Source organism: Orcinus orca, chromosome 18, assembly GCF_937001465.1.
Source record: "Orcinus orca chromosome 18, mOrcOrc1.1, whole genome shotgun sequence".
Lineage (NCBI taxonomy): Eukaryota > Metazoa > Chordata > Mammalia > Artiodactyla > Delphinidae > Orcinus > Orcinus orca.
The window spans coordinates 1,866,282-1,888,961 of NC_064576.1; the positions used below are offsets into that span (position 1 = coordinate 1,866,282).

General features: G+C 51.7%; 1 protein-coding gene across 10 annotated transcripts in view; it reads right to left on the minus strand.

Annotated features, from left to right (window-relative positions):
* Positions 1-22,680, minus strand: part of ARHGEF7 (Rho guanine nucleotide exchange factor 7) — a 168,541-nt gene that overhangs the window by 22,172 nt on the left and 123,689 nt on the right. For 8 of the 10 annotated variants that reach the window (XM_033435029.2, XM_033435028.2, XM_033435030.2 and 5 more), the window contains one exon: positions 19,694-22,134. The exons of 1 other annotated variant lie outside the window; for it this stretch is intronic. In XM_033435029.2, coding sequence (XP_033290920.1) covers positions 22,012-22,134 — 123 coding nt within the window. In that variant the 3' untranslated portion in view covers positions 19,694-22,011. Of the gene's footprint in view, positions 1-19,693; positions 22,135-22,216; positions 22,361-22,680 lie in introns of those variants that run through there. One more of the 10 variants, XR_004485231.2, reaches the window with a different exon arrangement.

A 22,680-nucleotide genomic window follows, 5' to 3' on the forward strand; every position in this document is an offset into this window, starting at 1 on the left:
GACCCCACTTTCGGCGACATTGTGATCATTGGATGGCCGTTTAAAAGAGGCAGAAATGGGTCTATACTTCACACCATATACCAGAATAAAGACCAAATGGATCAGTGATCGAAATGAGAAAACTTCTAGAAGAAAATATGGGTAAATTGTTTTATAATCTGTATATGAAAGGGGTGAAGAAAACTATTAAAACTGTGACATAATTTATATGCAGTAGAAGAAATAGTTGATTAATTTGACTATGAAAACTCTTTTAAACTTTTGGAAAGCACCATAAAGTCGAATAACAAGAGACAAACTGGCCAAAAGTCTGCAACACTCTCGCAGGTTAATCTCCTTTATACATAGCATCTCAAAAACAGAGGAAAAGAAAGCGTGAAAATCCAGTGGAAAATGGACAAAAGCATGAACAGTTCACAGAGAACAATAAACAAAAGTCCCTTAATGTATGAAAAGATGCTCAACTTCGCTTATAAACACAGATTAAAACTACAGTGAGGACATCTCACTTCTCATGCTGGCGAAATTCAGTAGCCTGACCACACACCCTGTTGGCAAGATCGTGGGAGAAGCAGGCATGGTGTACGTTGCTGTTGGAAATGCAAAATGGTACCCACCTATGGAGGGGAATTTGGCAATACCTGAGAAAAAAGTGCATTTACCCTTTGATCCAAAAATCCCACTTGTAGGAACTAGCCCTGAAAAATACATCTTCACGATGACATGCCCAAGACTATTCATTGTGATGTTATTTGTAATTGCAGTATATAACTACCTAAGTGCCCATCCACAGGCAGCTAGTTATATAAACCATAGGACAGACAGATAATGTACTATGCAGTTATAAATAGGAAAATATTATAAACTAATATAGAGTGATTTCCAGAATATAGTTTAAGTTAAAAAAGCAAAATGCAAAAGAGTATATACAGTGTACTACCTTTTGTGTACATACAAAAGAAGGTTAAATAAGAAATATATATATATACTATATATATATGCACCCACAAATGTAGACACACACATACATACACATGTAGACAGGAGGATAAACAAGAAGCTAATAAAAATTATTACCCAAGGGGCTGGTGAATAGGAAATAAACAAAAGGGATGTAGATGGGAATAAGAATTCTCTGACTATACTTTTTTCCTATAGTTTTGTTGTTGAAGCATGTAAAAGTTTAGCATACTTCTTAAAAAGTCAAATATGATGAGAAACCTCATACCCTAAAGTTGGTAACTCACAGAAAGAAAGGAACGTAACATCATATCGGATTGACGACACAGCCTCACAGCAAGGAGAAGTAACACAAACAAAGTTTTAACCCAGTCCTCAGATTATTCACACTTCGTGAGATCTAGTCTGACAACAACAGTTATTGTAAGGAAATCTTGAATTTTTCTTCACAAGTTTGTTTTTGGCAGTGGCGTTGCTGTAGTGATTCTGGGGTGTATTTGTGCATGGTGTAGCATAGAGCAAAGAGGTGGGGTATATTAACCTTTAGGAAACCCGGAGTCTTACCATAAGAGAAGGGAAATACAAACATGGGACAAGGTACAACCCTGTGGGATTGGACTTGAACTGGAGCATTTGTGTGAATATATAACTTCTAGTCCTGTCCACTCGAAGGACCAGAAGCAATGACACCCCAGGAGCAATTAGCACTCCTACCACCAGGTCTTTGTTTATAAACTCCACTCCCCACGAAAAGTAACCAAGGCTCCTTAGAAAACTAGCTCATCCCAGGTCTCAGGCAGAGAAAGTACAGTAAGCATGGACCACTTTTCATGTCAGAAGGCAGAGAACCACTTAACGACGAATGGGGCACCTGATGGAAGAGGCTTCTACTGGCCGGACTTGGAACGATCTGATCATGAAAAAGAATAATAATGGTAATAGATTATAATACATTGAATTAAAAAGAATAATTGAGTCCATAGGGAATTATTTTTTTAAAAAAGACTAGAGAGGTAAAGTTATTCTTTACAAAAGAAAGTCAGTTAATAAATGTGGGAGCTATGATAGAATTAGAATACTGCAACCATAGTTGATCGCAATAAACATCATCATGTGAACATTTTGGGGGTGCAGGATATTCACGTGGCTTCCGTTTATCATCCCACAGATTTCTTACCAGTTTCAAAAAGGGCCACACTACGTACGCTGGAGATATCTGTCAGTCAGTCATCTCAACCGACTGATTCCATCCCACCAATTGCTGCATCCTCCCCATGCGATCACCCACGTGTATCGCCCACGTGGCCGTCTGGCCAAAACGTTTGACCTGAATTGAATCCCGAGGAAACAAGCACCCAATCCACGCCGTGGACAGCACACAAGACAACTCGCCCCGACTCCGTGGTGTAAGCGTCATGAGGGGAGGGACAAGGCAGTGGTGTTGTTCTAGATTAAAGGAAATTAGAGAGACGTTACAACAACCGTAATGTGTGACCCTTGATTGTTCCTAGATTGAAAAAGTATGTAAAAGACATTTGGGGGACAATGGGGCAAATTGGAATACAGAGTGTTTCTGATTTGCTGGGGATGAGACAGCACTGTCAAGTCGGGGTACCCTCGTTCCTGGAAAGTAAGTGCTGAAGCACCTCCGGGTCAAGAATTGAGTCAAGAATTGCGTGTGTGTGTGTGTGTGTGTGTGTGTGACAGAGATAGAGACAGAGACAGAGAAAGCATGCACGTGAACGTGGCCACCAGTGGTGCAGATGGGAAGCTGGAAGTAAGGGAAACGTGGGAGTGGAGGAAGTGAGAGAATAAGCCGTGACTTTCCATGACGGTAAGTCAGTGAACAGGAGGCAAAACGGATACACCAACAACACCGGAGCCAAGACGTCAGGGTCAAAGCCCATCCCTGCCTCTTCCTCGCTGTGTGTCTGGGCCAACTACTTAACCTCTCTGTGTCTGTTTTGTCATGGGTCTACGGACAGTACCTGCGTCATTGCGTTGTTGAGAAAATCAGGAGTTAAAACCTGGGAAGCGTGGTACAAAGAGTGCCTGGTACAAAGTATCAAACAGCGCTGGTGAAACAGCTACTTAAGCAGGAGATTGTTTCGAAATATGCAGGAAATTCCCAAAGTCACCGCTGAAACAAGTAGCAGTGGCCACCTCTGGGGAGAGGATCTGGGGGTGGGCAGGAAGCTGATTTAGTTATAAACTGCGTAGGACTATGTGCATGTTAAACTCTGCTCCTGAAGGAATCTGATGGAGGGTAATTTTAAAGAAGGAAGCAGCACAGGATTCAAGGTACAACTTCTAACACCGTCTGGATAGGAACCAGCTCTGAGACGCACACACCTCTGTGCTTCCGTTTCCTCCTGGAAAATGAAAAGGTAGAACTGAGCAACCAGCATACAGCTCAAGTGGTTCTTATTCTGAAATAAGTAAACCTACAGCCAATGAACTGTTATATAAAAGTCTTGAGGGCAAACGGACAACCACAGCAAAACGTCCTACTGCCTGACCCGCCACGGGCTCTATCGCGACACCCAGAGTTAGCTAGTCTGCCCACCCTCACCCGTCGGCACAGCCTGTGGGATGCGGGTCTCTGGGGCCACTCTGCCCCCAGGACCATCTTTCCCGGTGGCTCCAGGCATCCTCCAGTTCCAACGGGAGCAGGGTGTCTCTCTCAATCTCAACCCACACCCGGAACTGGGAAACAGCAAGGTGTCATCCTCAAGAGCTAATAAGGCTCACACAGCAACCACAGACCCCAAGTAAACATCGTTTCTCAAAGTTACAAACACACACACGTCGTAGCGTTGGAACTCTTTCTGCTCTCGATATTTCGTCTTGTTTTGAGAGTTTCCTGAAATTGCATGACTGAAAACACACGCACGGGGGAAGGTATTCTACGCACTGCTCACACTGCTAGTCCTAGTCAGAATATGTTAATACCAAATGACCTTTTTCTGAAGGGTATTTTAAGGAGACAAAGCAATTTTCCGTAATATGGTTACCATAGTGATTGGCCCTTTAAAAGGCTGGGGGAGAAATGATGCACTTCCATAAGCAACTGCAGTAACAAATGGTTTTGCTAAAGCAGCATTTGGGGATGAATTTGAAGCAGAATAGATAAGCGGGTTTTTAGGAGTCAAAAAAAAAAAAGAAGAAGAAGCAGCAGCACAGTGCTGCACAAGCGGGGCCTTGGTAATGGGCACAGACCTCTGCTCAGGAAGAAAGGAGGCCCTGGGCGGGTCCCAGGAGCTGCCAGGAACAAAGGTGGTCCACGTGGAGGGGTCAGTGAAGCAGCCTCCTCCTGAGAGGCGAGGGAAGCCTGCCCTGCTCCCCTCACGGCCAAGTGTGACTGTAGACGTGACCTCAGATTTAAGAGTAAAGCGGGAACCACTAAAGGAACCAGGGCTCCCGGGAGACGGCCGCTCCCAGCGCTGGACCTGGAATACTGTGTTGTGTCAGAAAGCAGGAAGGTTCTCACGGAACCACAGTGACGTGCCAAAGAGACGCAGAGCCGGCTTGCAGGGGCTCCTGGCTGAACTAGAGAGAATGTACACATCAAAATAAGTAATGGTAGCAACAGATGATAGTCCTTTAAACCATGGGACCATGAGTCCACGCGGTTATGAATGAATGAGTCAATGAATATATAAGCGGGAAGTTTAATGAGGACGCACATAATTTCAACGTGCGTGTACACAAGATACTAGCTAAGATGGGGAGAAGAGAAACATAAAGCGGATACACCTGGGAGATGTCAACTTCATCGCGTGATTAACGATGACGGACGCCTGCCATGAGGCTACTTAAAGGTGACTCCCGAGGGGTGCAGTGATGAGACCCAGGCCTCCTCCCTGTGTCTGGTCATGAGGAAACATCACACGAGCCCAAAGGAAGTCACACTCGGTGACTGGGCTGTAATCGTCCAGATCGTCCAGGGAAGCCTGGGGAGTGTTCCGGACAGAAGTCTACAGGGGCCTGACAGCTAAGGGTAAGACGTGCCGACCCAGGTCCTACCCGGCTCTGTCCATCCGCGCCTGCTGTCCGGGGCTCGGGCAGGCAGCGCCTGCAATGCTGTTAAATGAACACTCTGCCTCGGTCGGGCTGGTGTGGACACGGGGGCCTGCGTTTCTAACGAGCTCCCAGGCGGTGCCGATACCGCCGGTACCCAGGGTCCTAGATGGTAAGTTCACAGCGGCCCCGCTCTCCCCAGGCCTCCTCCACCACCGCCTAGCGTGCTGCTGCTGCCGCGGACGTCGGGGCACGACGCGACACAATGTGTTATCTGACGACCCTGAGGCCAGAAGTCCAGCACGAGGCTCCCTGGGCCCAAGCGAAGGTGTCACAGGGCTGCCCCTCCCAGAGCCTCCGGGGAGAAGCCGTGCTTGCCTTCGTCCAGCTTCCAGGAGCACCGCACTCCCCGGCTCTCGGCCCCTCCACCTTCACAGCGGGCAACGTCACACCACTCTGCCTCTCGCTGTGCTGGGATTGCCCTCTGACCCCCCCGGAGAGGCTGCCCTTCTCAGGACCCACGTGGTTAGTGGGGGCCACGTGGACGATCAGGACCGTCCCCCCACCTCAAGGCCCCTGGTCGTCAGCCCATCTGTGAAGTAGGTCCCAGAGTCACAGGATCCGGGCTTAGGGTGTGGACGTCTTCGGGGCCGGCTTCCTGCCTCTTTCCCATCCTGTCTCCCGTCTGAGGATGGTGCTTCCTGCACAGGATTTTGGCAGTTTCACCACCACCCCCGTGTCCCCCGGGCCAGCTCTGTCCCACGCCTGCATCCCTGGGCAAGCTCTGTTTCACTCCATCTCACCCAGAACCTGGCACATGCAGACGCTTCATAGAAACCGGTTCCTTCATTCATCTGAAAGGACTGATTACGTGCTGCTCTCAGACAGGATGAAACGCTCTGCCCTCGGCGGCCGGGCCGGACAGTAGGCTCCCCCAACCCGCCCAGCATCTCCTCTGCCTCGCCCACTGCCCCCAGTGATGCCACGAACGTCCAGACGAGGGGGCCCATGCTGGGCCCGAGCCTCGGCCACTTGCTCTGTTCCCTCTCCATGTCCAGTCGTGCCCGTGACGTGAAAAGATGACGCCTAACCCGTCCCCAGCCATATGCTCCGGGAAGCAGAGGCCCCCGCGTGGAGGGAGGACAAAGCCTTCGCTCGCGGCAGAGAGGCCTGACCTTTGTCCTAAGCCCTCCACTTAATTCCTAAAGCCACTCTACGAAGGCAAGAGATGGGGATTCATTTTTTAAATCCATGTGCTTGCAACCTAGAAACAAGCAAAAGAAAAGCCAGCCTGGAATCATCGTGGGAGGGCAGGGAGCGTTTCGAGCCAGAGCAAAAGCCCTGACTTTATTTCTCTTCTTTGTGGAGAATCAGTAACAGCCTCCGTGTGGATCGGACTCTGAAAGTGCTGTGCGCCGGCGGGTGGCTTCGAGACACCCACGTGCCCACAGAGAACGGGGAGAAGGCTGACGGCATCGGGCGCACGCACACGCTGGACCCAAATTAGGACTTATCAGCAAGTTCAGCATCTAAACATAAATCAGCTTTTCTCTGCTTCATCAAAAGATTAGATTATAGTGTACGCCGCCTTACTTTCGGAATAAAATGTTCTTATTCTTAGACAAGCAAGGACAATGAAAAGCATTGCATAATCTGCCAGGCCAACTGTGAAAGGGAATCGTTTCCTTGCAGTGAGGGCTCTCGGGTTCCCCTGTTACAGAGGGAAGTGGACTTCAGCGGTCGAGAACAAAACAACTCCAGAAAGATTTAGGACGCAAACAGAGAGCGTTTACTGCCCGGGTTTCAGACGGGATGCTCTCGGTGGGACGGCAGTTTTCCTTCAAGCACAGAACGTCCCAGGCACCCCAAGATCAGAGCTTCGGTCTCCCCACCTCTGCCCGACCCTGGCGAAGACGCCTCATTCTGTGCGTTTGCAAAGCAGGCCTGGCCCCTCACAGCAGGGCAAGGGCTCTCCTGTCCCCAGTGAGCAACAGAGCAGATCTTTACAGGAACGTGTAAGTCTAGCTCCCACCCCGGCCAGCGGGGGGCCAGCAGGAAAAGCTCTGCAGTGAGGAAGGGGTACAAGAGTATGTACCCCAGCAGCCTGAGGGACCAGCTCTCGCCCCCGATGCCAGCCCCGAGTCAGGGTCCCCACACCGCCCGCCCACCCTTCAGGCCAGCTGGCTGCCAATGCGGGGCTCTTCGAGACCACCCTCATGTTCCGTAATTTGTGAGAACAGCTCACAGAACTCAGGGAAGCGCTGTTCTTATGATTACAGCTTCATGATCACAGAAGGATGCAAACCAGAGCCAGCCAAAAGAAGAGCTACGCAGGGCGAGGTGGGAGGGTCCCAGAGGTGACGCTGCCGTGCGCTCGGGAAGCACCGCCTCCCGCTACGTCGATGTGGGTCACCCCCCGGGGACGCTCGGCCCAGCCTCAATGTCCGGAGTGTTTTCTGCAGCTTCATTTATACAGATATGATTGATCATCGCCTGGATCTCCAGACCTCTTCCCTCCCAGAGGTCGGGCTGGCATCCCAGGGTCGGTCTCTCTGGTGCGGCCAGCTCCCACCCTAAGCCCCTGTGTCAGCGTAAACCAGTGGGCTCCCCCTCCTGGGTCACACAGACACGCCTACCCCTTGGGAAGCTCTGGGGGTTTCAAGGTTACCTCCCAGGCACCAGATCTCTCTTTAGGCTGAGGCCGACTTCTCTATTGCCCAGGGGTGTACTGGTCCGCGTTCTCCAGAGAAACAGAACCAACAGGAGACTGATGAGTGATTCTAAGGAACTGCCTTGTGCAGTGACGGAGGCTGACAAGTCCTCTCCATATCAGAAACCTCTTCCCCACCGAGCTCGTTCTGACCGCCACGTTGCTTTGCAGTAACTCTTTCCAGCTTGTGTTGCTTGTGGTATTGCCATGCAGTTCTGAGTTTTATAAGCCCAGCAACGCAAGCCGGTCTTGACTCCTCCCCGCTTCCTGCGGTTCACGCTTGGAGAGCGTATGAAATCCCCAGAGGCGCCTGTGAGCGCTCACTCCAGCCTCTAGAGCCAAATGGACCTTGTTTCCGTTTCCCACATCAGAGAAAGACCGGAGGGCTAAGCTGTCAAGGGCTAAGCTGTCGTCTCCCGAAGACTCGGCTTCCTCAACAGGACGCTGCACTCCTGGTGGAGCTGATGCCTCTGTCGGCGTGGCGTGCGCTCCACGCAAAGAGATCTTGGAAATAAAACACCGCAGTATTTCCAGCTTGGAGGGGAATCGCTGTGGCTCCTAATCGTAGAGGAGACCCGAGGTGACCAGCGGGGCTGATGCCAACGTGAGTGCCCCAGAGCCCCGTGTGAGCCTGGGGACCCACGAGGTTGGCATCACAGCCACATCGATGTCAATGAAACACCCAGCCAACTTCCCTCTTCCGTTCTAAAGATGTGCGAAACGCTGCAAAGCCTCACTCCCCAAACAACCAGAAACTCTGTCACGCGTGGAATTTCTTCCTGGTAGCCTCCTCCAATCAGCAGACACCTCCTAAGCCTGATCAAGTTCCAACTATTCGTACCTCGGGGGAAGTACCTCCACTCTCCCAGATGTTCTCGGACGGTAAGTCTCTACCCCTCTGCTTCTCCAGTCACCCACCAGGAAGGTTGCATGTTTCCTTGTGAATTATTCCTTTATTATTATACTGCATACTTTTCCATACTGCAAGTTTCTATACCAAGGTGTGTCCACCCTCATCACATGTCACTGCAAAGTCTCTTGTCTCCGTATTTTCTTCCCATACAATGCATTTTACAGGCTACTTTTTCTGCAGAAGCAAATGTTTTGGACATCTCCTTGCAGATCTTAGTTTCCAAAGTTGATGCTTTATTACTAAAATATCGAAAGCAATTTCTTCACAAAGGATTTACCACAAAAGTCGATTTATTCTGAATTATCTGGGAATGATTTTGGAAATTGGGAAATATAGACCGTCTGAGTTGAGGTTAGTGTAAACGTAACCCTAGATGTATTGAAGAAGGCAAGTCCATAGATGAACTTCACTGCTGTCAACTCACAGCTCACAGCCCAAGAAAGAAGAAAGACACAGCGACATTCAAGGCACCAGGCTGAGTTTGATATTTTATTCAGAAATCGAGTAAAAGCAGAATTAAGGTAAGGACACAGATATACATTGTTACAGAAGTGAAAATAGAAGGAAATAAAGACAATTTGGGGAAAAATGATATGCAAGATTTTTCTCTCCTCGAGAGCAAATATAAAGTTTGGGTTAATGAGCTTGTGGAAGAGAAAGGGCCACAGGACATGAGAATTTCTACACAGGAGGTCTCCCGTCTCTGAAAGAAGAGCCCTTTAAAATTTATCTTTTTATCGGCCTCATCAGTATGAAAAGATAGTTCAAATATAATGGGTACAATAATCACAAATGTGGAAAGCCTTCTTTTTCTTTTTTGCAAAATTGGATCATACTGAAAAGAAAAGATGCAGGATAATTAAGGAAACGAACTATTGAAGGGAACTTGGTGTTTGTTAAAGGTTGAATTGTTGATTTTCAGAGTTGCCACATTATATTATTTAAAATGTCTACTGTCAACAAAAATACGAGACATGCAAAAAATAAGAAAATATAGCCATGTACATGAAAAAAGGCCATCCATAGAAATGGTCCCCCAGGAATCCCAGATGTTAGACTTACTAGGCAAAGACTTTATTTTAAATATGTTCAAAGAACTAAAGGAAGCCATGTCTAAAGAACTGCAGTATGAGAATGATATCTCACCACATGGAGAATATCAACAGAAGACAGAAATTATTTAATTTAAAAAAAAGAACCAAATAGAAATTCTGAAGTTGAAAGTATAATAATGGAAATGAAAATCTCACCAGAGGACCTCAATGGTAGATTTGAGCAGGCAAAGGAAAGAATCAGCAAACCTGAAGATAAGTCCATTGAGAGTAGCCAGTCTGAGTAACAGAAAGAAAATCGAATTAAGACGAATTAATAGAACCTCAGAGACCTGCGGGACACCATGGAGTGTACCGAATATGTAGGATGGGAGTCCCAGAGGGAGAGGAGAGGGCAGAAAGAATATTTGAAGAAATGGCAAAAGCTTCCTAAATTTGATAAACATTAATCTACATCGCCAAGCAGCTCATGAACTCTGAGTAGGATAAAGTCAAAGAGATCCACGCCTAGACACACGATAAACTGTCAGAAGAGAGTCTTGAAAGCAGCATAAGGGACGGGACATGCTGTGTATAAAGAAGCCTTAAGATCATCAGCAGATTTCTCACCAGAAACCACAGAGGGCAGAGGCAATGGGACGAAACATTCAAAGTGCTGACAGACTGTCAACTCGGAATTTTATAAACTTGTCCTTCAAAAAGGAAGGAGAAATTAAGATATTCCCAGATAAACAAAAACTGAGAGAATTCAGCACTAGCAGACCTGCCTTACAAGAAATACTAAAGGGAGTCCTTCAGGATGAAAGAAGAGGATACTAGATAGTAACTCAGATCTACATAAGTAATAAAGACCACCCCTGAGCGGGGGTGGTGGTAGTGGTGGGATCGATTGGGAGATTGGGATTGACATATATACACTAATATGTATAAAATAGAAAACTAGGGGCTTCCCTGGTGGCGCAGTGGTTGAGAGTCCGCCTGCCGAGGCAGGGGACGTGGGTTCGTGCCCCGGTCCGGGAAGATCCCACATGCCGCGGAGCGGCTAGGCCCGTGAGCCATGGCTGCTGAGCCTGCGCGTCCGGAGCCTGTGCTCCGCAACGGGAGAGGCCACAACAGTGGGAGGCTCGCATACCGCAAAAAAAAAAAAAAAAAAAAAAAAAAAAAAAAAAGATAACTAATAAGAACCTGCTGTATAAAAAATAAAATAAAATAAAATTCAAAAAAAATACCTCTTTTGCATCTCCCCTCCCCTACTTTATATTGATGTCACAAATTATATCTTTATATAAATTGTATCCATTAACATAGTTTTATAGTTAGTTATTTTCATGCTTTTGTCTTTTAAATTCTATACAGAATTAAAAGTGCTTTTCATAACACCAAAAAAAAAAAAAATAGACCACACCTGAGGTGCTCATAGATGCAAAGAATTTGATAAAATCCAACATTTTTTTATGATAAAAATACTCAAAAAACTAGGAAGACAAGGGAACTTCCTTGACCTGATAAATGATACCTAATAAAACCCAAGCTACCATGGTACTTAATGGTGAAACACTGAAAGCTTCCCCCAAATATCAGAATGAAGACAAGGATGTCCAGTATCACTGCCTCTATTCACCACTGTACTGAAGTCCTAGCAGGAAAATGAAATAAAACCATCTAGATTGGAAAGGGAGAAGCAGAACTATCTCTATGTGCAGATGATATGATCTGATATGCAGAAAATTCTAAGAAACTAAAAAATGACAAGAATTAATAAACAAGTTCAAGAAGGTTGCAGGATACAAGATCACCATAAAAATTTTATGTTATTTCTATACACTAGCAACCTTTCAATTCTACTGCACTTATACCTAGGATTCTATATACAATCTGAAAATAAAATTGAAAAGACAATTCAATTTACAATAACATTAGGATAAAATAAGTAACTTTAATAAAAGAAAAACAGATTAGCATACTGAAAACTACAATACATGATTGAAAGAAATTTAAAACAATGTAAAGTGGAAAACATCCACTATTCAGAAGACAAGAAAACTTAATATTACTAAAATAGCAATACCCCTTTACACCTTCCCCAAATTATCTACAGATTGAACACAATCCCTATCAAAATGCCAGATGGCTTTTTGCAGAAATTGACAAGGGATCCTAGAATTCATATGGAAATTCAAAGGACCCATAATAACTTAAACAATCTTGAAAATGAACAACAAAATTGGAGGACTCATATTTCAATACTTATTACAAGGCTACAGTAATCAAAGCCTTGTGGTGCTGATTAAAGATAGACACATAGATCAATGGGATGGAATTGAGAGTCTGGAAATAAACCCTCACACTTAGGAGCAATTGATTTCAACAAGGCTGTGGAGACAATTCAGTGGAGCAGTCTTATCAACAAATGGTTCTGGGAAAACTGGACATCTGCACGCAGAAGAATGAAGTTGTACCCCTGCTTCACACCACGTACAAAAATGAACACAAAGTGGATCAAAGACGGAAATGTAGAAGATAAAACTACACAACCCTTAGAAGATATCCTAAATGTAAATCTGTGACCTTGAATCAGACAATGGTTTCCTAGATAAAAACCCCCAACGCACAAGCAACCAAAGAACAAATAGATAAACTGGACATCATCAAACCTGAAAGTTTCTGTGCTTCAAAGGACGCTATCAAGAAAGTGAAGAGACAGTCAACAGATCTGGGAGAATGTATTTGAAATCATGTATCTGAAAAGGGTCTACGAGAATATATGAAGAGTCCTTACAACTCCACGATAAAAAGATAATGAACCCAGTTAAAAACTGAGCAAAGGATTTTAATAGACTTTTCTCCAGAGAAGATACACAAACAGTCGATAAGCACAGGAAAATAAGCTCGTCATTACTCATTAGGGAAATACAAATCAAAATGACAATGAAATATAACGTCACACCCATTACAATGGGTATAATCAAAAAGACGGATGAAAAGCCTTGGTGAGAATATGGAGAAACTGGAACCCTCATATGCTGCTGGTTTAGACTGTAAAATGGTGCAGCCACTTGGAAACTAGTTTGACACTTCCTCAAAATTTTAAGATAGAGTTAATATATGGTCCAGAATTGAGAACATGTTCATGCAAAATCTGTGTGTGCATTTGTCCATAGTAGCTTCCCTCATAATAGCTAAAAAGTGGAAACAACCCAAATGCCCATCAACAGACAAATGATAAACAAAATGCGGTCCATCCAGGCAATGGAATATTATTCAGCCATAAAAAGGAACGAAGTACTGACACATGGTACATCACAGATGAACCCTGAAAACATTCCGTAAGTGAAAGAAACCAGACACAAAAGGCCACCCCATATGGTATGACTCCACTTACATGAAAATGTCCAGAACGGTAGATCCATAGACACAGATTGGTGGTTACCAGGGACTGGAGGGGGAGGGGAACAGGGTGACGGTTTAATGGGTGCGGGTTTCTTTGGGGGATAATGACAATGTTCTGGAATTTATAGTGTATAACTTTGTGAATATACTAAAAGTCACTGAATCATACTCTTCAAAAGGGTGAATTTTACGGCATGAGAATTCCATCTCAGTAAAAATAACAACCGAAGGAGGTGACTTCCAATTGCTTCTATCTTCAGGTACAGGGGAAGGGGTGTGGGATCCTAGGGGCGCTGGGGTCCCTGGAGGTGGCAGGTGGGATGAGTAAGGAGATCTGGTCCCAAGTCTTCTACCTCAAGATCTGAAGGAGAAATTGTCACCTCCCAGCTGTCACCTCCCAGCAAATCCTCCCAGCTATGAGGAGTGTTCGTTGTGGCCTCTCATCGGCCTCGTTTTGAGCTAAACTGCCTCCGCTTCGGCCCTACACACCACATCTTCACATCAAGGAAGACAATCTCTCCCTTTGGCTGAACCCAGATCTTGCCGATGCTTTAGCTTCTTGTTTTGCTCAGAATATCACTTCTTGAAGGAGCTGGCGGAAGGTTTTGAGTCTGTGGGATGGGGCTGCCCCGAGGGTAATGTTTCTGACTTCCCGTGTCCAGGAAGGAGAAGGCAGGCCTTGGGGGTGGGCAGCTGAGCCCGGCTAAGATCACAAAGGAGAAACAAGGGAAGAAGAAATCCCGGAAAGTCATAGGACACAGCTGCGCCCTTGACCCCCGGGGGTTGAGGGCGGAGGAGGGTACAGGACACATTTCCCAGAGCATCGGAGCTGAGGGTCCACGGCCAGCTTTCTGTATCTGGGGACACGTTCCTCCTCCCTGGTGAGGTCCCCAGCAGGCTGTCCTGTTCCAGGGACGTGTTTACCCCTTCCCCAAAGTCCTAGAGCCCTCACCCCCGTTTCTAAAAGGGACGCATACAGGGCAAGGACAAGCATCAACAGTCAAGTAGAATTTGAGTGTTTGGAAATACTAATTTAGACAATTCCAGAGGCAGAAGTGTGGGGAAGTATCCAGAAAAAGCATCGTTAGGTCATCCCTTCTGGGCCAGGAGACCCAGCTCACCTCCTCCTGCCCGTTCGCCCCTCCTGCTGCACTCTTGAGTGCCAGGTGCCTCCCTTGCTGTCTGACTGTGGGGGTCCGGCCTCCCCCCCAGCTCAGGCCCCCTCCCCATCCCAGGCCCCCCTACTAGTTCCACCTCCCCAGGCGCATCCTGGGCTTCAGGGACCGGCCGCAGAGCTCAGTGTCAGGTCTAAGTTTCATCCTGACCCCAGTCGGGGGTCTGTCCTGGGTCCTCAGGGCTCCAGCTCCCGCCTGGGTCAGGCCTGCCCTCGCGCACAGCCGCGGGGGCCCCGCCCCGAGCCAGCTGCTTTTGCAGAGCCGCCTCATCCAACGCAGGCTTCTACACCCCCTCGCCCCCCCCCAGGATGGAGGGATCTCAAATAAGTCTCTTCAACAGCACCCGGGAGTGGACTCTCTCCGGTGGCTGAAGTCCCAGGCCCAGGCCCTCAGAGCCGTCTCTCCTGCGGCTGCACCGAGCAGGGCGATGTGACCAGGGAACAAAGAAAGAGGCCCGAACAGCAACGGAGACCCGTTCCCGGCGCGCGCGGCTTTGTCCGCCAGGGCGGGCCTGGCCGGGTACTTACTGGGAACGGCCTCCTCATAGCAGATGCCTTTATAAAAGCAGCACCCGAGTTCCTGGCACCGATCTCTGGCGACGCTGTAGTCACATATGTCGTACAGAGGGATGTCGCACACTGCAAAGCAGACACACACGGACGTGACCCTGATACACAGCGCCCTCTGACTCGAAGGAGCGCGGGGCGGCGAGGGGAGCTCGCGGGTTTGCGTGGTGGGTTTTGTTACAGTTTTCATTGTGCATCGTACACATCTCACCTGGAAACTCAGATCTGGAATAAATTAGATTTCTGAACACGACAATGTCAAGCTGATGACACCCACAGAATAATGCGGGGCCCCCTAGGGATTAAGGAGAGAACGCATCCCAGCGAGCCGGGCTCAGCGCTCCACAAAGCAATTGGGAAACACAGACCTCATACAATGGGTGTCTGGGAGTTCGGGCAGTAACACGTTCTTAATCCACATTTAAGCGCAGACTGAGTTAAAATGACCAACGTGAGGATTATTTCAGAATTTAAAAGTCGAATCGAAAGGACGGAAAGTTTAGTGCCAGGAAGCCACGTGCCTTGCAGCGGAGGGCGAAGGACCGCAGGGTCTCAGCTCTCAGCAGGTGCCCATCAGCAGTAAACACGGTCTCCCCGGGTGGGGCGTGGAGCAGGGCCCGCCCTTTCCTGAGTCTCCAGGGAACGCCGTCTTCCTCGGGTTGGGGGGCGGAGTTTGGTCTCTCAGACTAAGGGATTCCAGGGAGACCCGCCGCCCTCCATACCCTTTCCTCCGGGAGCGGGCAGGTCAGAGCCTGCGGGGTGGAGCCGCGGGAGTGACCCGACCCCGGTGCATGGCGCAGAGCACGCTGGGCGCCCCTCTTCCGCGCGTGCCAGATGAAGTGGCTTTGGCTCCTCCCCGTGACCACGTGAGCAAGCTTCCCAGGGCCTCGGGTTCCTCTTCTGAAACCAAGGTGATGATACGCACAGGCACGTGACTGTCGCGTGGCTGTTGCCCGGTAAACGGCGCCCACGTCCGGAGACCTGGAAGGTCAGGGTGGGCGTCCAGTAGCTCCCGAGGCTGCGCTGCCGCCCGCTGCGCACAACTCACCCGTCTGGAGCGTGCGCTGCAGTGGCGCTCGGCGCCCACGGTCTGCATTTCCCGGCACGGCGCCCTCGCAGCCTGGGCAAAGCCCCCGTGCCGTACGCAGGAGCCCCGCTCCCCACCGCTCCCGGTGACCACTAGCCCGCCCCGAGGCCGGGGACTCGTGCCTTTGGACGCGTCCCGTCAGTGCAGTCACACGATGCGTGGCCTCTGGGTCTGGCTTCGCCCGCTTGACGTGTTCAAGATACACCCGCGTGCCAGCGCGTGCCAGAGCCCCGCCCCTTCCACGGCTGAAGGAAGCCCACCACGTGGACAGACGTCTCGCTGATCCGCTTCTCTGGTGATGGACATCTGGGCTGTTCCACGTTTGGGCTGTTAAGTGGAATGCTGCTGTGGACCTTCACGTAGGAGTTTTGTGTGCACGTGTGTTTCCACCTCCCTTGGACACACTCCTGGGCGTGGCCTGGCTGGGTCAGGTGGAGACTCAAGGCTGACCTTCTGAGGAATGGCCAGACTGTCTTCAGAGCGGCCGCCCCAGGTCGCGGTCCCCACCAGGAGTGTAGGCAGCCGGGTCCCCTCCTGCGGACTTCAGACTTCAAACCACTTTGGAGAGGGTTCAAGTGCGTTTATCAACGAGCTTCTGGGAAGCGGTGGAGACGGTCACGTGTGGCCATGTGAAGGCGGGGTCAGCACAGGAGGCTGAGAAAGCCCAGGGATGGGGGGTGCGGGGGTCACATCGGGCCCCCTGGGGCGAGGCCAGATGGGATCTGAAGTTTCAAAGGATTGACTCAGGTGGAGACAAGGGAGCCAAGGGAGCAGCGTGGGGGCTGCCCTGGGGCTCTGGAGGTCACAGCGGTGCTGGGAGGACCCAAAGAAGAGAAAGGAACCCACTGCCCGGGGACCCCAGGACGACGCGCCGCTACTTCCGACACCGGGCGGCTATAACCCGAGAGCCAAGCATGCTGTATGCGGAGACCCTGGGGGCATATCGGGGTGGTGGCCGGTGCCTGGGCTGCCCGTGACCTGCTGTCCACTTCCCTGACTGGCCAGGCCTGCGGAGGATGGAGGCTTCAGCGGGAGCTCCAGCGTGACCTGGACTAAGGTCTCCCTTTATCAGCCGAGCCTTGTTCCCCTGTGATATAGTTTTAGCTAAAAAGCAAGACACTTGCTGTCCTGGACCGAGTGGTGTTCCCCTGGGAACGGTGGGAGCTGCCCTGGCTTTTCTAGAACAGGAGAAGCTCTGCTGGGACCCACGGCAGCCTCTGGGGACCCTGCGCGACTCCCCTCCCTGGTTAACGTCAGGGTGGGGTTTAGCTGAGGACCTGCGGCCACACTCAGGCCGGCTTCTGGGAGGGCAGGTACCCCACCCAGGCTGGAGGCGGGGACCGGCCAGTGCCCGTGACGGGCTGAGTCGTGCCCCCACGAGATGCGTTCAAGTCCTGACCCGAGTACCTGTGAACGTGACGCTGTTTGAAGCTGGGTCTCTGCCGATGTCACTGGGCTAAGATGAGGTCATTGCCATGGCCCTAAGCCAAAATGACTGGTGTCCCACCAAGGAGAGAAAACAGACACACGGGGAGAAGGGCGCCGAGAAGACACAGACGGCCACGTGCCAACAGAGGCAGAGCCGGGCGCCTCTGGGACGGGCGCCACGGGGGCTGGAAGGGGCCTCCCCCAGTGCCTCCAGAGGGACCCGGGCCCCCCGATAGGCAGGACCCACCCAGTTCACGGTACCTGTCACAGCAGCCTTGGGAAAGCAGCATCCGTGCCATCAGTTTTGCTGGGACACTAACCAGAGAAGGAAGCCTCCGGACCCTAACGCACACCTAACGTGGCTCTTAGGGGACAAAACAAACCCAAGGGCAGTGGCTTAAAGGTGGGCGGGCCTGGGTCGGCCACCGCGGGCCACGCCGCCCAGGGCTGGAGCCCCAGGTCCCCGCCACGTGCTCGGCCCTCACGGCCAGGACAGAATCTGACCGGATTCCTCAGCGCTCGCTCCTGCAGGGGTGCCGCCACTTCACGCCTCCTTCCAGTTAAGCGCCAACCACTTCTGTTTACGAGTAAAATCGAGTTCGTCAAATACCGCATGTGAGGGAGAAATTAAAACGGCGCAACTTCAGCCCCCGCGGAGCCCAGGTGATCAGCCTCCAGCCACGTGTTAGGAAAAGGCAGCCTCGCGTGACCTGCACGCAAGGAGACCTTCAAAGAGCAGCACTGCCCCCATCCTGTCCTGTGGGGCAGTTTTCAGACTGTCCAGCGCCTCCCCCTCCCTCTGGTGGAGTTCCAGAAAACACTGGAAACTCCTGGCACCTTCCAACCCAGAAATGAGAGAGGACCACCCTACAGTGATGTAACGTGCAGCCCCTTCACAGGAAGCACTCGGCAAACTGCTGGCGTGTGACCCGCGGAGCGGCGGGTGGTGGCCACACACCTGAATCTTGGGGAGTAATGGTCACCTGTTACTTCTACACGGACTTCAATTTTCCGCAATAAAGTCACGCCACGCGAGCAGCAGCGGCCAGGCGAAGGGCCTCGTCCAGGACCGGGAGGCTGGCGGGCTGGCGCGGCTCCTCCCGGGATGGAAGGCCAGCAGCCCGCGTGCCCGCTGCCCTGCCCTCCGTCCTCCCCCAGCCAGCGCGGTGGCTCCCTGGGCCCCGGGGAGCAGGGCGGGGGGCAGTCCCATCCACCGCGCCCTGGGAACCTCTGCTGGAGAGGAACCTTGCAGGGTGGGGACGGCAGACTACGGGCTGAGTTCACTTGCTTTCTAACTACTGCCAGATAAAGGAGAAATTCGGTGACGGATAGACTGGACAAAACGAGCATCACGGGGGCGGGTGGGGGAGCCGCCACCGGCTCCCCCACCCCAGCGGTTGGCGAGTTCATCGTGGAGCCCGTGGCGTCGACGTGAACATGTCAGGACATTTCAGGCCGCATTTAAACCTCCCTCCCTCCCCTTCCTGAGGAACTGGAACCGTAAAGCTGGGAAGGACATCACGTCTAACACTCCCCCTAGGAACTTGGCCAGTTCTATGGAAACGTTAGAACGCAGAGGAGGTTTCTAGGCCCCCGTCACAGGGCTGCGGGCCCTCAGGGGGCGGCGCCAGCTCGCAGCTGCAGGGACCTGCGGTCTGCCCTCGCCACCCTGCAGGCCAGCCGTCTGGAGGGCCGGGGCCTGACCAGAGGACCCTGAGGACCACGCACACACAGGGACAGACAGACTGGGTTGTCTGCCAAGACACGCGTCCACCGCTCGTCTCCCTGAGATCCGACCGAAACGTGACAAACCCTGGCTCCCAAGTTACCCGAACGTTCCCTTAAGCCACGGTGACTGTGACAACCGTGCCACCGGCTCCGTCCTCAGGTCGAGGGTGGAAGCGCTGGGGAAGGAGGCGCGCCGGGAACCCTCTGCCCCGCCTCGCCCGCCTGGCTTCTCCCCTGAACACAGGTTTCTGGCCTCCTTAAACCGGGTGGCGTGTGGGAGAAGGGCAAGGCTGCCTCACAGAGGACACTTCGTTTGCCACGCGACACTCCTAGGAGGACCCACAGAACCCAGAAAGCGGTGCTCAGCCTTCGAGCCCCTCGCTCGGTTTGCTGGGAGCTCCCGGGACAGGAGCCGGCAGTCCACGGACGGCAGGCGAAGTGCAAGCCGCACCTGGCAGCCTTTCCTTCCACTTCCTGCCCCCAAACTTTGTTTTCTATTTTTATTTATCTTCCAGTGTTCCCAAACCCTAGATTTTAAAGGCAAATGTGGTATTTTCCAGTGTCAGAAATTCAAACCAGAATTTTAAGATATAAAAAAAAAATCAAAAGAAAGTGTAAAGGTAACACACACACGAAAAAAACACATCACAGATAAAGTGACATGTCTGTAACATAAGAAAAATAGTTTAATAATTACAACAATGTAGCATGAGTAGTCAAGGCCAGGACACCGCCTGTGGCATTTCGCGAAGTGTCCCCACAGCTGTGAATGGGGACTCCGCGTGTCCGAGCAACGAGGGCAGGGCGTGGGGGGGTCATCGGGAGTCCACAGCGGAGGCGCACGTGGGCCGCAGCATCCCACCGCAGAGCGCGTCCCAGGGCCGCGCACGCCTCCAAGCGCTTCCCGTCCCAGGCGAGGCAATGGCTTCGTCTCCTCATCCACAAAAGGTGGGAGCAGAGGTGACTCCGGCAGGCAGGTGGCCCCTTCCTGACGTCCCCATCCACCCCCCAGCCCCTCAGAAGGTCACACGGAGAAACGGGTGCAGTCCATTTACGACAGGACAGGTTTTCAGAAAGAGCTGCTCAGACGCATCCTCTCTGCTCCCTCAAAAGCTTAGTCAAACCTTGGATCTACGAGAAGAAAAGGTAACGCATTACACAAGCATGTCACCAGTCACCCCTTCAGGAGAAGGGGTGCTAAAACCAATAGGTAAGGCAGGCTCTGCAAGAGCCCCGGCCCAGGACGCTGGCGGCAACACTGCCGCCACAAAGTGCTGGAGAGACCAGGTGATGAATGGTTCCTGAGTTAGAATTTGCTCGAGACAGCAAACTTCAGTACGCTCGAACTGGACTGCTTCCCACTGCAATGTCTTACGCATCATCGAAAGATACTACTGTAAAAACAGGGCTTACCAAAAAACCCTAGAGACAATCTTTTCTGGCCCTAGCACTAATGAACACAATGCTAAGTACAGGAAGTTGGCAGTTCTCGTAACAAGGTCGAGTGTGGGCAGTTCAAGTCGGGCCCCAGGCACACCCGCTGAGCAGGTAACGGCCGAGCCGGGGAGCCTGAGAGTAAGGCCGTGGGCCGAGGACCATGGGGGCCACGAGGCCCGAGCCGCCCAGCTCGGGGACATCGGACGGTCCGATGCAGTGGAAGGGCACAGCTCACAGAGTCACATCTGGCGCTATGTGGGCATTTCTGTCTCCGACGCAAGGTGCTGGGATTCTGGTTTTTAAAGACACGACACTTGTTCTCTGTAGTAAAAGATTATCTCACTTTAAAAACGGCCTCTTCATAAGAGCAGGGGGCAGAGCACAGGAATCAGCTGGACCCGAGGCCGGGGCTATGGAGAGGACAGGCTTCCTCCTCTGTGTCCCCTGCTGTCTGGACACCGGGGTGGAGGTGGGACGGGGGAGGGGCACGTTTCAGCTCCCACCCCTTAGGGGAATCTCAGGTGTATATTGCTTCATTCTTGCTGAAACAGTGGCAACACTGCCTTTCCGGCGAGCACAGAAGGCCTGCCTGCTGCACCCAACGGGAGAGCAGGTCTCGGGGTTAGACCGGCCTCACACAAACCCCACCCGCAGGACAGCTCACCCTCGCGGGCTGCGGCGACGTGTAATAAATAACACACTTTATTTACAGGCTCTAGTGAGCTTGCTCTCTCGGGGGGAGGACAAAACAGTGCACCTGGCCAAGTTATGAAACCAGCCTACACGTCAGTCCCCCCCAGCGGGCTGGATACCCTCCGACGCTCAGGTGTTCACAAGAAGCGGACGCGTGCACACTGTCGCTGGACACAGTGGCAGCAGACGCGATTCCTCGGGTTCGGGGCTGAGGCCCAGACCCCCGAGTTCAGCCAGAGTGCCGCACGCCAGCGACTGCGGTACTGCTTTACCAGGAGACTCTCCAGCGGGATGAAGGTGTCTCTGCAGGTACGAACAAGGTGAGTTGTTTAGGCAGACTGCAGTGGGAGGTGTCTTCGGAGCACTGCGGTGGCGGAGAACAGAGCAGGCATCTCCCAGAAACACCTGTGCGCTCTCCAGACTCTGCTTTCCACGAGTGCGTGAGCACGCGTCCCAGTGCACGGAACCCGAGAGGTTAGTGGAGGGAGACTGCAGCACAGGCATGAGCCCCGACACAGCAACCACGGATACGCATTCAAAAGGGAGCATTTACAGGCAACGTATATATAACATTTATATATATTCAATCAAAGCCTGAAAGACCAGACGCAGTCACTGCACTTATTGCAGAATGAGGTACTGAGATGTTGAGAGGAAGGCAGCGCAGTCTGGCCTCGGCGTCTGCACCTCACACTGGTTCTTCAGGAACGCCACGGCCGTGATCAGCTGCAGCTTTTCTACGCACAGGAGGCAAGAGACTCCCGTGCAGCCCTGCTCTGTGGTCCTGAGAGTCCCTCGGGTGTGGTCACGGGGCTCCAGCTTGGTCTCGTAACCGGTCTTCGAGAACGTTCCTTAGAGGTTGGTCTCGTCCCAAGCGGGGTCGTTCATGTTCTTTAGAACCTTCCTCACCAGCTTTTCCAGGTCTTTGCGGGCTCTCTGCTCCTCCTCCAGAGACTTCTTCATCTTCTTGTTATCCTGTAAGTGAAGCAGACCAGCGGGTATTAACCGCCTTCGGTGCTGAAGCGGACCCCCTCCCCCAGGAGACTTGGGGCCTCACTGGAAGAAATCCTGGGCTGGGACCGCCCTGCGCCGCGGCCAGGGGTGCGGTGACCAGGACCCCCCAGTGTCTGACGGATGCAGAGCTGCTCCTGGGCACCAAGACAAATCACAGACGGAGCAGGCCTAGGGCCCCCACTTGTAACTGTGAACAACAGAGTAAGTGAGCGGCTGAAAATAACAGAAGGCACACCTCGTGTCCCTCCTACTTCCTTCCACATCTGCGATGACCCATCTACAGAGTTCGATAAGAAGGGGGGCGACAGAGAGTGAGTGAGTTAGGACCCGTCACCCCCCGCACACACAGACGTATGCCGCTGCTGAGAACCAGGAAGCCCCCGAACGGGGACGAGAAAGTACGTGGACGGCCAAGGGCAGCTCTGAGCACATGGCTGGCGCGCCCGCCCTCTGCCCAGCCCAGGCCACGCCGTCCTCAGGCTTCTCCTCGGCCTCCCCTCCTCGGAC